This window comes from Hypoxylon fragiforme (assembly GCF_022984875.1).
Source record: "Hypoxylon fragiforme strain CBS 206.31 chromosome Unknown GGS25scaffold_4, whole genome shotgun sequence".
Taxonomy (NCBI): domain Eukaryota; kingdom Fungi; phylum Ascomycota; class Sordariomycetes; order Xylariales; family Hypoxylaceae; genus Hypoxylon; species Hypoxylon fragiforme.
In genome coordinates, this window is record NW_026054759.1 from 919,903 (window position 1) to 934,927 (window position 15,025).

Sequence of the window (15,025 nt, forward strand, 5' to 3'; positions counted from 1 at the left end):
CCTAATAGGTAGGTAGATAACTAATTACTAATATGTATACTGAAGTTGATATCAATGTTGCAAATAGCCAAGCTTTCACCAATTCGTTATCATTTGTTGGTAAAGAGTACTACTCGCTAACTTTCCTGGGCAGCTGTAAATAAAAAGCCCCCGAGTTTCTTGCCCCGCAACCAATTTAAAAGCCTTGATGAGACCTCTTTATCTTGACTCTGTTATACGCAGTACTACTAGTAGTACCTAACCTACTGTTATACAATTGTGTTATGTATGACACAGCCCTACAAGAATCAGAATAAAATTTGAATATCTTATGAGTAGATTCGGATTTCATCTGCTTTAATTAACCGAGGTACCAATAAACATAATTTACCTCATTGTTCAATGATTGTTGACGGTCATCCCATTGAATTGCTTTCTCTTCCGAGGTTGGTTTGGGTTTAGTGTCCGAGACCGCTATCGATCGAGCCTATTGAGCTTCATTAATTGAAAACCTGGAATGGTCTCGGGAAAATAATTATTACGTCGCCAGTGTAACCAGTGTAAGCACTATTTTATAATAGGTAAGCAATAGGTAAGCAATGAGAACCTCATCTCTATCCAACAATCAGAATGCGACTTGGGTATATTTTTTCAAAGATATAGATATGGTGTAAATTTCTTATTCCCGCTTAGTCCAATTCAACATTAGCAAGCGCTTCGCTAATGAACAAGTCATTGACGATGGCTAGTTTGCCTTCATTTTGGGGATTTGCTGACCCAGGCGTGCCGGGGATCGATTCTCGAGACTCGACGCTGGCCCAATCCACCTCCTCATCAATATCGCTTCTGCTAGCTTCGCTATCGGTCTCAGGGGGTGTTTGAATTCCACGATGTCCCATGTTGCGTTTCAAAATGCACATCTCAATAGCGATTCCAGGCCCAAACGCGCATCCGACAACGTATTCCCGGGGTCGGCCACCAGGAGCTATTGCGTCCATTTCTTTCCTTCGTAAGCGATCCATGACACTGAAAATCGTCGCCGAACTCGAGTTTCCGTGATTCATATATCGGTCGTAACTAGCACGCATATGCTCTGAAGAAATGCTCAACGCTTTTTCGGCGCCCGTCAAAATGGTCAAGCCACCGGGGTGCATTGCCCAATCAAAGTGATGCGCCTCTCGACATTCAACCGGCACTCTCGAAACACCTTCGAGCAGCTCAACAAAACTTGGCCTCAATATTTCAGTTGCTAGCTTCGGTACTCTTGGCGAGAGCACCACCTTCCAACCGACCGGATCCACGTCGAAGCCAAGATCGCCTTCGGTGTCGGGAATGATCTTGTGCTCCCACCCAAGCAATTCATAAACTGGCTCAGCTGTTGGCTCTCCAATCCCGTTGCTGAGGACCAAGGCGGAAGCACAATCTGAAAACAAGCAAGCCCCGATACGGGTTTCTTGTAGCTCATTGATGCTGTTTAGCTCGCTGCGGACCATCGTTGTGCTCACTTCGAGGGTAACACATAAGACCCTTGCGGGTTTCCGCCTCATGGAGTGACCGAGTGCTAAATTGGCCGCTGTGCGTAGCGTCGCTAATCCACCTGCACAGCCGACCCCATGCAACAAAACCTTTTCTACTTGCTGCGTGATACCTAACCCCTTTGCAACATAATGATCAAATCCGGGGTTAGCGCTATCGGTGCATGTCGTGGAAACTATGTGAGTGATCTGAGATAGATCAATGCCGGCTTCTGCAATTGCTTTCCTAGAAGCCTCGACAGCAAGCGGAACGCCATCAGATATAAAGACTTTGTGAAGATCCGCTATTGAAGGCGCATCTGGCAGATTCACCACGGGATGATCTGAAGTGCCAATAGATGAACGAGTGTCGATACCAGTGAACTTGTTTATTGAAAGCACCTTTTGCATACTACAAGATATATCAGCAACGTGATACTCATACCTTTCCAGGAGATGGATACCTACGCAGGGGAGTCGGGATAATATTTGGTGGCCAGCTTATTTACTTCATCTGGCTTTAGAGAATTTGGAGGATACTGTGCTCCTAAGCCGACAATAGAGAGGCCTAGCTCCCCAAATGAGTCTTGAGATGCCATCGTATTTGATACCTACTCAAGTAGGTGTGTAGGTCGACTGGAGGTTAAGGGATTTGATTAGAAGCTTAAAGGTTTCGATGTATAACCTTGTTTGGTAAGACTTGGTATTATTGTGTAAGTGCAAAATGCAAAATGCAAAGAGAAGAATTAATCAACAACGTCACCGTACCGCGCTGTACATAAAAAAAAGTAAAAGGTAAAATGTTGAGAAAGAGAGAGGACGCCAAACGTTCCCGGCACCTTGCACCGACAATCTCCAAGTTAAGGAAGGCGGTTGGTGTTTCGTGGGTCCAGTGTTACATAAGAAGCCTATGATAATGGAGGTAATCAGCTCGTTGATCAGGGTTCCTGGTTAAGAGATCAAGGTATGACGCCCGAGAGTTTGAAACGATCATGACACAACTAAAATACCTAACAGTTGATAGTAATGAGTACTTATAACTACATGTATACAATACTTGCAATTCATCCAATGGATAGATGTATGTATGGTTAGCTACTTGGCCACATGCAGGTTTGTGGTGCAGGTTCCAGATTTTGAACCTCGGAAGGTCATATAATAGGTACCCATATCATGTACCTTATGTAGTACCTACCTAAGGTTAGTACTAGGTACTAGGTAGTGTTCAAAGTCATCCAATTAATTCAATCGTTATTTAAGTATGTACAGCTTTAGCCCGTAGATTTCAAGTTAGTTCTAACGTTTAACTTCTGTCAATCGTGTAGATATTACCTACTAATAGTGAAGTGTTAAGCCCCCCAGGGCTGTTTTGCACAGCCCTACGTCTACCAACTTTGTTTTAAATCCCACCAATGTAAACTCATGATTCATTACTACAGCTACTCTACTACGTAGTAGAACCCGGCATAGCTTCAATCCGAAATCATAGGAAGGTTTTAGCGCAAATGGTTAGGTTGGTAGTACTTGGTACGCTACATGGGTTTATGCAAGGGCTGACTGTTTGACATGTGCTTATCTGCATATTCTGTACGTGTATTCTTCCAATCTAACTTATTAAACTTTGGTGGGATTTCGTCTGATTTCTTTGCCTTAGCGTAACTACATGTAACTACCTGGTCCTAACTTTGAATTCTTTCTGGAAATACTACATACATACTAGTAGTAGTAACTTTGACAATTGTTTCGGGCACAATGACCTTAATCAAGTTACCGTTTGCCATACATGCCCTCATCGAGACAGCTGCAGCTTTCTCATTCATCCTCAATCCGGATAAGCAGCTCCCCGGATGCAACGAGGCAGCAAAGCTCATCTTACGACAGTATGGTGGCTTATTGCTGTCGACGAATTTAGTTTGCCTTGGAATTCTGATCGAGCCTGGCTTCACTAACAGGACCCGTCTGTTCGCCGCCGCCCTGGGTTCATACCACATCTGGCCCTGCTATAGAGCCTATGCTCGTATTCGCTACAATATGGACGCGCCGATCAAGGGGAAACCTCCTTTGGGTGGCCCTTCATTCCATTTGGCTGTGCATCTAGTCTGCTTGATGCTGTTCTCATGGACCGTCGCATCTCCTGAAATGTTACCGGAAGCAATTTGACCATTGGGCACCATTGAATTATTGCAAAGTGGCAATATCATCATTTGAGAGTTTTCAATGTTCACGAAGCAAGCTCCCGAGGTGTAACGCAGCATGATCAAAATAGGGGATGTATTTCATAGTCTACACGGCGACATCTGAAGTTTCTTAGTTTATGTACTTCAAGTTCTATCCATAATGTGTACCTAGGTACCTAGTACCAGCTTACCTAGTAGGCAAGGTACCTTGCCTGTTCTCCTCGCCAGAGTCCAAGATCACGATGTTTGGGCTACTGCTCCTCCAGCTTCCCCATCAAGATACAGCTTCCTCAATTCCCCCTTCCACTGATCCAACGATATCCATCTCCCCGTCTTTTCCTTGCTGTCCGGCAGGGGCACGTACGCTCTTGGCATGCCCTCCGTCAAGCTTGGGTCCCAGCTAGGCACCTCTATGAAGGCCTTTTCATGTGCCTGCTTGCACGCGAGCCCTGTCTTCTTTAGCTCGCCCCGCGTTAGGAGCCCATAGCACTCCTTGCAGAGCTGCACTTGGCCGAGGCAGTCAGAGCACGTGTATAGAGGCACGTCTGTGAACGTCCATTCCTTGTCGCAGCCGTCACAGATGACCATCGGGTCCGGCTTTACGGGCTCGTCGCTACTGGAGGTTGTATCAGTCGTTGTGGATCGAGATATGGGCTTCGCTTTGCTATCGTCTACAGCCCCGTTGATAGAACCGTTCGTGTTTCCGTTTGCGCTAGTCTCTCCATTGGCGGAGATCTGGCCAGCGGTCATCCAATTCTGCCATTTTAGTTGCGCAACATACTGCGCCATGTTACGGAGGGTCCAGGTAATTCGCGTGTTCTTCACATCGCCGACTACCGTCAATAGCCTAGCGAGTAGCAGATAGGCAAAATTATCGTTTTCTTCGTCTGCATCAGAGAGGAGCTCTAGTCCCGTTCGTACTATTATCTGTACACACTCTTTCGCTAGGTCCGAGTTACTCTGACGTTTGTGGTGATAGCGTATAAGGGAACATATTGCACCGTTGTTCATACTAATATCCAAGTCACCAATATCCGGTAGTAGATTCGCGATGAGAGTTCCGTACTGGTCGACTTTTTCAAGGGATACATTTGGTTGGAATGCTTTGTCGAGATAGGTCTGGGCAAGAGAGTTCGCCATGGCGTCTATCATAGGACGGGACAGGCTATCAGTACGATGAAGTTTAACATGTTCAAGCGCTGTCTCCTGGATAGCGATAACCCTGTCCTCAAATTCTTCGCTATTACTATACGCCAGAGTCTTTGCGAAGTTGTCTCGTAGGAGAAAGATTAGATCGTGGGTCTCTTTCTGGATCCCGATGTTGATAGCAAGTGTGAAAAAGGCCTCGATCACGTCCCAGCGATTAGTCGCAATCGCAGCTTGAGCGAACATGTCGGAACCGCGGACAGTTATAATATTGACGACGAACTGGTTGACCAGCTCATCGAAATAAGCCACCCACGTCTCGCTGGTGTCGTTCAACGTCTCGATGAATGCGATAAACTCGGCCCAGGCCTCGCGTTTTTGGTACCGATTAAGGACATCAGTGTAATTCACAAAGTGGACATAGTCGTATTTCAGACTCTCCCGGTGGGTACGAGCTGCTAGTTGATAGTCCTGGCCGAGATCCCATAGACGGTCACCCAAGTCCAGCGTGATACGTGCAAGCAATGACGTGTTCGCGTGGTCTTTCATCCACGCTTTATTGCCGTGCCGCAGCTCGTCGACGGCCTGCTTAGCTCGGGAGAGAAGCTCGACAGACTCCTCGTTCCTAGTGTTCGATTGCTTAGCAATGAAATGGCAAGCATGCCAGTTCTTCGGGTTAAGCTCAATCGCCTTCCGTGCACGTCCTTGATAAATATCAAGCGCGCCCTCCTCAGAAGCACACAGCTGAAATGTGATAAGCGCTCCATGGATTTCCCAACTCGAAGTCTGGATTGGCGAATCATCGGCCTTTTTAAGCACCTCTGCTGCCCACGCCTCGATCTCCCGTATCTCCTCCAATTTGAATTTCCTATTTTCAAATTGCTCCTGCTCAGGTGTCCCTTCGACGTAATACGGATCTGGGTCATTTGTCATTTGGGCCGACTTTTCTGGGTCGAGCTAGATGAATTCGTCAGTAAAACCTCACTATCATAAAGCAGCTATAACAGATCTAAAACTCACCCGTGCTAAGTATCCCCGAATAAACCAGCATGCGCACCAAAAGTGGCGAGGGGTGAATTCTACACGGCGGAATAGATGATCGGCCATAACTCTCGCTGCGAATGAAAACACTACTTCGTGTAGATTTGCCGACGATGATTTCGCAGCTGCGACAATAGAGGCGCCTGGCTCGCTAGTTATATACTTGGTAACTGAGGAGTCATGAAACCACCTGGATATCTCTTTGACGCCCGCGGTAGAGTAGAGCCAATCAATCCTAGTTGCGTGCAAGTAAGTGTACTCGCCTTGATCCCAAGTTTTTAAGCTAACGTTCATGTCGAATGGCCAGAACATGGAGTCGATCCCGCACTCCTCCGTAAATAGCTTGATAAGAAGCGGGCCAACTTGGGCCTTCAAGTCTCTGCCGGCAGCCGAGAGGTCGACTTCCTGCAGGTGATCCAGGAGCCAGTACATGGCATAATAGCGTAGATTCTCATTGTTTCTGAGCTCGACTTCGGTGAGAATGACCAGACAGGTCCGCACTATCTTGATGCTTGCGTTGTCGGGGTCAAGGCTAATGTACTCCTTCTGTCTGGCGCCAAGCTTCGCGTCAAAGAATTGCTCGAATTCGAATCGTTGGAATAGCTCAGGCGGGCACACATTGTTAAGAAAATGACGAACGATGGAGATCTCGGACTCCTGGATAATCTGTGGGCCAGAGAGGGCAGCGTTGAACATAGCCTCCTGATCGAAGCCCTTGGAGGGAATTCGATCTATAATTTCCGGGGATCGCCAGTCCACGGCCCCCGAATCTGTCACGGTGAAAATAGGGTACTTATCCGCTAGCTTTTGAGTAAAGGGCAGCAATGATATAGTTAGAGACGCCGGTGGTGTCTCTTTCGGGGGGGAACTCCCGAGACGGGGAGAGCCAGTCTTACGCCTTGGGAGTGCGACATCCTGGGTTGGAACAGGGGCGACGGGGTTGCCCCAATGCTTCACGGATAAAATGGCCTCCATCATCTCGATAGAGAGCCAGCGTCTACCGGTCTCAATCCAGATAATAATCTCATTTATCTCTCGGATTTCCTTGAGAGTACGCACATTGTTGAGCCGCCGAATTTCGGCATCGATCTGGTCTGTCCGAGTCTTATCCGCATCTGCAAGCACTTCGTTGATATCGTCCACGAGATCGACCTTGGCTAGGGCATTGAGACTGGTGTTTAGCTTGAAGTAATCGCCGGCACACTTGACCCGCAGCGTTTCCAAGATCCTTTTTCTCCATTCGGAAATTCCTGTGCGCTGAGGATCTTTGAGAATCGGCATATTATCCATCCGGTACGTGATGTATTTGTCAATGTCATCGCCATTGTAATCAGAAATCGGAATAGTGTCGTACAAAACTCCGTCTTCTTGATCGAGCCAATCTGAGACCATCTGCGGCCGGGCGCTCAAAAGAATGCGAGCTTTCTTGTTGTCATGAACTGAAGTTAACTTCTGAACCAGCTGCACAATATCCATATCCAGGCCATCAATGAATAGGAAGAAGGTAGTATCCAGGTTCAGGCGCTCCTTGTTATTTATGAATAGTTGCTGCCAGAGATCAAGAGATCCGTCGAAGTACGGTGTTCGCTCAACGATTTGGAAGACCGCCTTGGTCATCGCTTCATACGAGGTCGCTATCTGCCAGAGCAGCGTCCGCGTAACCAATTCCAGCGTGGTGTTGGCATCTTCGCCGTCAGGCTTCCTTTTTTCGCCCTCCATGAAGAAATAGGCCGTAACAGCACGTGAAGTTGGGCCAGCTCGACTCATCTTCCTGAGGTGTCTTAAGGTGTTGGCTAGCATAGATGTCTTGCCTGAGCCGTTTTTGCCTCCCAATACCACGACAGGTTTCATCGGGGAGGTCGACTTCGTCCATTCTAAGAAGACTTTGTTTTCTAGAATCCACTTGCCAGTCTCATCAACTAACGTGTTCTTGCGAGCATCGAAAGCTTTTTGCCAAGTTGGAATGGGCTCCCCGTCTCCGTCAAGAGTCGTGCCGGGGAAACCCAACGCTTTGGCAATGGTCCTGCGCCACTTCTTCGCTTCGTCTTCTTTCTTCGACTCTCTCTGGCTGTCAAGTATCAATTTGATATCTCCGGCGCTATCACTCACTAGCTTATACGTTTGGGCGTTTACCAGAAGCGACTCTTTGGCATTGAGCCGTTCCATCATGCCGAGAAGGTCCTGGATGCCATTGTCGTTCAGGAACAGCTGCTTCGTGAAGGCGAGGAACCTGGTGTGCTTCTTGCGCAGTCGAATCGTGCGGTCACATATCTCGACGAATAGCCGGAGATTCTGGACCGCCACGCGCTTGAGCCTGGAGTCCATCCGTCCATCGTAGGACTCGAGGCGCTCGAGGAACTCGGTGCATTTCTCGAGCAGCTCGGAGAGGTTCTCAAACATCCCATCGTAGCCCTGCCAGGCTTGTATGACAAAGGTCAGCGCATTGTAACACATACCTGCCGGAGCGAAAACCTGTAAATTTGTTTTTTAGTGAGCCGTGAATAACAAACAGTAAAACGTTTGATGAGTTGAACACTTACCTCCGAGGCGCCGGCAGCGACTATTCCGCCTACGGTGTTGATGCATTGTAATGTCCTGCTTACGATGTGTTTGAAGGTGCCGAGCTTCTCCGACTTCTTTTTGTCGGACTCTTGTATGTTGTCGATGTACTTGAGCACGGTGTTGATGTCGAGGCCCTTCTCGACTTTGCTGGGGTCGCCACCGGCCAGCTCGATGACTTTGCTGTTAACTTCTTTCCAGATTGCGTCGATTTCCCTTTGCTCGGACAGATCCGCCGCCTTCTCGGCTGTGGAGCTTGTGCTCAACACACTGGCCGACGATTGCAGCGCTGGAGGCGCCATTTTCACATGTAATGCCTAATAGATAGGTATATATACTAATCAAGTGTATCTCATACAATGGTGAGGGTTCAAGCAAGGCGTAAGGCCAAGCGTCATATTTCTTCTGTCTCCAGTTTCTATTTTCTCTACTTTTTTTCCACTTCTCTTTTAACTCTACCTCGTCCTTTATGTGCTCTTTAAGGAAAGAAATCTGGCCCTTCAAGCGGCTCTTTAGGGAACCACGGAATACCCATAAATGCAGCTCAGCTCTCAGCTCGTCCAATTCGAGCGATGGAATCCGGTTGTACGCAAGCCACTAGTCAGATAGCCCACACAGGAATAGTGACGATGATTGGCATGAGGGACCACAGTTTTGCGCAAGGCCCCCTGTCGGTCCTAAACAGAGGATTCTACCCCACGGTACCACTTGCGTATGGGTCAGTCAGGGGGGCAACGAAAGGCGCCTAACAAGTCCAACACATATTATGCCCTAGGTATCCAGAATCAATGCCCCGATGGCGCATTCTTCCCTCGTGGAGTCTCCGATTGTAGGTGCCTACCTATCCTACCTAGTAGGAGGTTTAGTCTTGCCATCCCCATCAATCATCTCTCGCAGACAATTGTTCCTTTGCCAGGCAGCCACGCCGCAAGCCTGTCCCTGTTCCTTTTCCTGTTCCTGAAAGGATCCTACCCGCAAAGTGGCATTAGTGTAGTTTAAAAAGGTAAGAAAAAGGAAACAGTCAAAGTCAGAAGGGGATTTGTCGATGAAACGCTGTTGGTAACTCATCCCTGAACTCGGGAATGCGGCTAAGCGGCAGCATGGATTCCCAAAAAAAATCCACCCAGTTACATATCTTACCGGGTTGGCTGACTGTTGGTAGTTAGCTACTAGCCACCTTCACATCGTCGAGTTGAGTGCTACTTGAACCTCAATGGATATGCTGTGCGACTTCATATTCAGCCACCGAAGTAGTACAGCGTACCAACACAATTATGATTGGGACCAATAGCATCGTAGCTTAAGCTTGCAAACGGCCGAATATAGAAAGAATTCTGGATTTTTTTTCTAGTAACCGCAATTATGCATTGAGATATTTATAGTCGTGTTACATAAGGTAGGCAGTGATATGGGCAAGTTCAGCTTATTGCAAACTTGCGAGACTATACCATATATCATATATACAGCGCTAAGGTTGGGCGAATACAATACAAATGCAAACACCAACTTCATTTCCGTATATGCTCCCCATCGAAGCGCCGAAGCTAGCAACTGAATGTTTACCGGCTTCTCTTACCTCCTTCTCTGCCTATTGTCTAGGTATCTAGGTATCTAGGTATGCTGATTATCTCATCTAGCACTGGATAACCGGAACATTACCAGGCGCACTATACGCCTTGCCGCCGTTGTCAGGCTGACCAGTAAGGCCGTAGATATTGACCACGATACTCGGGTCGCTCTTCTGGTACGCGCCGGGAAAGCTAACCGTCTGCGACGGCGTAAAGGTTCCGGAGCCGGAGACCTTGATCTGGGCGCAGGACATGTAGAACTGCGCGCCGTTGGCGGCCTTGGCGCTGTGCAGGGCGAGGATCTCGACGCGCAGCAGGTACTCCCCCGGCGCCACGCACGCCGGCAGCTCGAAGTTGACCCACCCCTGGTTCGCGATCATGTGGTCGACCCCCCACTGTTTGCTCGCCGCGTCGAACGTGTCCTCCCAGACTTTGAACCACTTCAGACCAGTCTTGCTCGCGGAGGCGGCGCTGTCGACTTTGGCGAGCCACGCGGTCACGGGCCCCTTGTGCGACTTCGCGATCGGGTTGTCCGGGTCGTTGGCGAATTGCGCGCCGCCGATCACGTGCCCGAAGTAGGCGCCGAGTTTGGCGCCGGCGGGGACGTCGATCACTTTGGAGGAGGTCGTGCCTTGCTTTTGGCAGATTATGTCTAGCGGTGGGTGGGGTTGGTGTTAGCAAGCTACTAGGTACCTAACCTATATGCCAACTCGCGCCAGCTTCAACAAAAGGATCGAGGCTTTTTAATATGAGGCTGAGTCTTACCCTGCGAGGTCACGTCGTAGACGGGGTTGTTGTCGCTCGGGGCCCGGAGACCGACTAGCGAGCCTTGCTTTTGCCCGTTGACGGAGAGTTCCTAGGTAGGCCGTGTGTTAGAAAAGGTATTAAAAAAAAAGGGGGGGGGAGGCTATTGGCCCTCATGAGGTGTGTATCTCGGCGAGCCTTACCTGGAAGATGCAGTGGGCCTCGGCCGACAAGGCAAATGCCGCGGTCGCAAGCAAAGAGAACTTCATCGTGTCTAGGTGGCCTGCAGACTTGATATAATGTAACGAGTTTTTGAAAGTGGCTCGAGGTGGCAAGTCAAAAACTCATGTTGCTAGAGTACCACTGCGCGAACGCATACACACGCATATATATATACCTACCTAGATACCATCGCATGTGGTATGACCTATGCACTTTTCACACCTCTCAATGTGCCGAACAGGATAGAGTAGAGGCAGGGGCGGCCGATACTAGCAGCCCTCCCACTTCTACATACGTGATACGCAGAGTCCTCAGTAGCCCGCAGCACGGAAAAGCTCTCGGAACAGACTTGATCGCTACTAGGTAGTCAAACACACATATTAGACGGGCTGCAGGCAGGTAGCGGGCTCCGGTGGGTTTTCTGGGGTAAAGGTAATATAGCCGGTAAAAGCCAGAATTTCATATCGAGGCTCGGCCTGATTGGCTGAGAGTAAATGCGGATGCTGTAAATGGCAAGGGTTCCGCAACTGGGAAATCCCAGGAGTAGAGAACTGGGTATGGGGAAGGTTGTTGTGGGAGGGTTCTGGCATGTCTGGGGAATCCGGGGCGCATGAGGATTGTCACTGGGTTGGAGGTAGGTTAGGTACCTGTTAGCCGGGACGATAACCCTACACTCCGAATGCCAAGCGAGTCTGCGTGGCCATATGACAGGATGGATATGAGGGATGACGGTGTCGTGCGTGTATCGTGAGAGTTGTAGTGGTCCTATGGGGAATGGAAAACGGCAGTCGGCCTGGGTGGTTGTTACATAACACATAAGTAAAGGGGTGCTCATCGTGCGTATATATAGAGCCAAGAACATTCTAAGATTTCAATACCTTCTCACCGCACACAACTGCTGCAAGAAGGGCCGATTACATTTGGAACTGCAGATAATAAATATATCACTCCTCAGTCTGGCATTGGTTGACATCGTGATCTCAGGGGTCAACTTTGAACCTGACTGTTTTCTGAGTTTTTAACTAGGTACAATACTAGCTTACTAGGTAGGTAGACCTCGATCTCTGAGTAAAAAGAGGGCGCATTCAAGGTTACGAAATAGATAGGTACCTAGGTAAACGATATTCCTAGGTCAGGTTGGAGAAGCTGTGGTCGGTCGAGTCTACCAGGTAAATTCGAGTCGGTACTATAAATTGGGTAGGGTAGGTATAACGGGTCCATCCTGTCATATCTATTGGTAGGTAAATGGATATATTGTCTACCTAGGTCCTACGTACCTAGTGAAATCATTTTTTGATCTCGCAATAATTCTCCAAGTTGGAATAATTTCTCTCATTTACTATCATTTGGATGGATGGATTCATTGGATGAAGTTTAGAATGATTCTTGCGAGTAAGGGGTCCCGCTATGGTAGGTTCCTACATAGCCTTATAAAGGGGGTCTTGCAATACATGCCTACTACCTAGGTGCCTATAGGTTTCATTTTTCTACTGCCATCTTCAATCTATCAGGAAGCATCTGATTGAAAATGCGTAGTCCTGTATTTTTGGACGTATGATGCCTATGTCACTACTAGGTACCTACCTACTAGTAGGCAGAAACGAGGTGAGCTTGATCGCGCGAAGTCATACATAGATATTAGATAGGTAATATGTATAGACGGCCTCCTTTTGAAACTAGATAGGGGTGATCACCAGAGTTACTTATGTCGAACCTTTCCAGGAAGATAGCAATGCCCATGATTTGAGGATACCTACCTGCATCCAAACCCCCTTTCACGACCTAAACTTAGCGTTTAATGAAGCCTTGTTGGAAAATTAGGCAGTGATTGGCTACTACATTTATATTGCCCTCAGAATATAAACATCTAAATTAAGGTATTCTTAATCCCGCGAAATTCATGCCGACAGACACGGGCCGTGATATTCTATTATTCTTAGTGCGCCTCCTTAGGTGTATATTGAGATTGACAAACAATAACTAACGCTGTACTACCTAGTGCGAAGCCATTTGTCATGATATGTAGCCCGGCAAAGTCCTACCGATCTCCTTACATGATATTACAAAGTCGAAGTTGCTGCGTACGTCCATATAAGCATACGGCACCTTACACTATCTAAGGTTTATATTTTGTAAATGTTATGTACATCCTCCTAAAGATCATATATAGATGTACAACGTTGAGTGGAAATACTATGATACTTCATTTCTTCATATTCCCCCCCTCATGTGAGATCATGGCCAGTACCAGGCAGCATATTTTGGGGAAAGGCGTTTACCCACCGTTGGTATCTTCCAGGGTTCTATTTTAAGTATCCAAGATCTGAGCTGGCCGAGACTCACCGATAATGTCGTACAACATGCTTTTTAGACCTGTGTTGGGGCGCGAGCTCAAGTCGTGCGCTTGCTTCAGGGGAAGGATGGGAAAAGCCGCTACATAAGGCTATGGCCTTACAGCTTCCCTAGCCCTGCATATTCCAATCATCTCTTGTGTGGCCGTGGCCGTGAAATCTAGGTAATCTAAATGGTTGGAAACCCTGAGTTCGGTGAGTGTGTATAATAGGTACCTTAGGTGGAAACTTGATATGTTAGCTGGGTGAGGTCACGTGACCCCCTTATGATTCACACTGCACCAACTCATCATTTTCATCGTTCCTTACAGCCTCTCTTTAATCTAACAACGCTAACTTCCGAAACAGAGCGAAATATGGTAGGTCTACTTCTTTCATGAAAGTAACCCCTGAGTAAGGACATGGGACTCTCGACCTAACAGTACAGATGGACGGCGCGGCCTGCGTGCCCCTAAAAGACACTCCAACCAACACCACAGTATCTAAGGTTACCAACTGAGTAGATACAACGTATTGAAAATATCTCATGACTGGAAGTCTACGGGATGTTCCCATCGCCATTAGGTTGCTTTCCCAGAACCGAAACCGAAACTGTCGGCCCGAGGCGGCTGATTGTACCTGGATATTAGGCACACTAGGCAGGCAGCAAGACCAATTGCACTATCGTGTTCCTACTGCGCATAATTGGTACGCTTAATATGGCTGCTTTCCCCTTTCCTATCACCAGCCTAACGCCCTAGCCGTTGTTAGTCATATCGTCAAGCTCCCTGGCTGTCATGTACGTTATATCGCTTGGTCTTTGGCCAGATGGCTGATTCCCCAATAATGTTTTCTCGACATGAGAGGCCTCACACAGGGCTGTACGATATGTTAGGCCCACGAGGCGTAGCCTAGAAGACGCACAACAGCATTGTTATCGCGCGGCAAGTCCCCAACCTGCCTAAGATCTGCTCGGAGCCTGCGGAAGCTTTCTATACATGTAACCCTCTTTGCTCTAGCTACCCCTTAGCTAGGCCGCAGAGAGACCTTTCGCACATAGAGTGGCCAAGGCCCACGTCAGAAGCCTCGTCGCGACGTGGGTTAAGCAAAAGGATTCGTGAAGGCCTCGACAGACCTCACACTGGCTCGGTTGCGGGATATTGGACACTGGTAGGTTGGTCGTCGTCCTGCGTGACAGCGGCCTATGTAACTCACCGTCTCGTACGTAGGTGCCCATGCTAGTAAAATCCATCAAGCCATTCATGTGTACTACCTACGTTAGTTAGGTTAGGTAAGTAAGCCACGCAAGATGATTGCTGCCGGCCCAGGTAGGGTGCCTGCGTAATGCATTCATATCCTCGGTCACCCTATTGGCCGTCTACCAGACTGTCATCTTTTAGTAGACCGCCCGGGCGGTGCAGACATCATCGGTATGGGGTAGATACCTGTTACGTAAGCTGGTGAAATTGGAATCATTCCAAGGTTATTTGTTATTGCAGTATAATTGCAACCAAGAAGAAGAAAAAGGAAAGGAAGAAAGTTTGTTTTATTCTTAAATTACGGATGGCGGAGTGCCAATATATGGCTATAAGGGCCATATGGCTAAAAATGCCTAAAACATTTGTAACATATTTTTATTAGCATAAAGTTATACAACTATTGCCACATTTACTATCGGTAAATGGTTTTGAAGTTATATAGTCAAATAATTAAAGTATAATTTTCTATTTTTTTTTAAAATAATA

The 15,025-nt window shown here is 47.8% G+C and overlaps 4 protein-coding genes across 4 annotated transcripts; 1 reads left to right on the forward strand and 3 right to left on the reverse strand.

The window, feature by feature from the left end:
• Window positions 1-132: 132 nt before the first annotated feature.
• On the reverse strand, window positions 133-2,753 carry GGS25DRAFT_485309 (thiolase-like protein). The gene is made up of 2 exons (XM_049260540.1): window positions 1,962-2,753; window positions 133-1,905 (listed from the first exon to the last, which is right to left on the reverse strand). The coding sequence occupies exons 1-2, from the start codon at window positions 2,090-2,092 to the stop codon at window positions 669-671; spliced, it is 1,368 nt and encodes a 455-aa protein (XP_049117553.1). The 5' UTR covers window positions 2,093-2,753; the 3' UTR covers window positions 133-668.
• A 392-nt stretch (window positions 2,754-3,145) lies between these two features.
• GGS25DRAFT_221098 (uncharacterized protein) lies at window positions 3,146-3,780 on the forward strand. The gene has a single exon (XM_049256962.1). The coding sequence runs from the start codon at window positions 3,246-3,248 to the stop codon at window positions 3,651-3,653; it is 408 nt and encodes a 135-aa protein (XP_049117554.1). The 5' UTR covers window positions 3,146-3,245; the 3' UTR covers window positions 3,654-3,780.
• GGS25DRAFT_221120 (uncharacterized protein) lies at window positions 3,781-8,924 on the reverse strand. Its single transcript, XM_049256963.1, has 3 exons — window positions 8,398-8,924; window positions 5,837-8,329; window positions 3,781-5,773 (listed from the first exon to the last, which is right to left on the reverse strand). Exons 1-3 carry the CDS (start codon window positions 8,716-8,718, stop codon window positions 3,908-3,910), a joined length of 4,680 nt encoding a protein of 1,559 aa, XP_049117555.1. The 5' UTR covers window positions 8,719-8,924; the 3' UTR covers window positions 3,781-3,907.
• Window positions 8,925-10,049: 1,125 nt separating this feature from the next.
• On the reverse strand, window positions 10,050-10,997 carry GGS25DRAFT_520384 (glycoside hydrolase family 61 protein; the record flags this gene model as incomplete). Its single annotated transcript, XM_049263876.1, has 3 exons — window positions 10,050-10,636; window positions 10,750-10,840; window positions 10,932-10,997. The coding sequence occupies 3 exons, from the start codon at window positions 10,995-10,997 to the stop codon at window positions 10,050-10,052; spliced, it is 744 nt and encodes a 247-aa protein (XP_049117556.1).
• Between the last annotated feature and the right edge of the window lie 4,028 nt (window positions 10,998-15,025).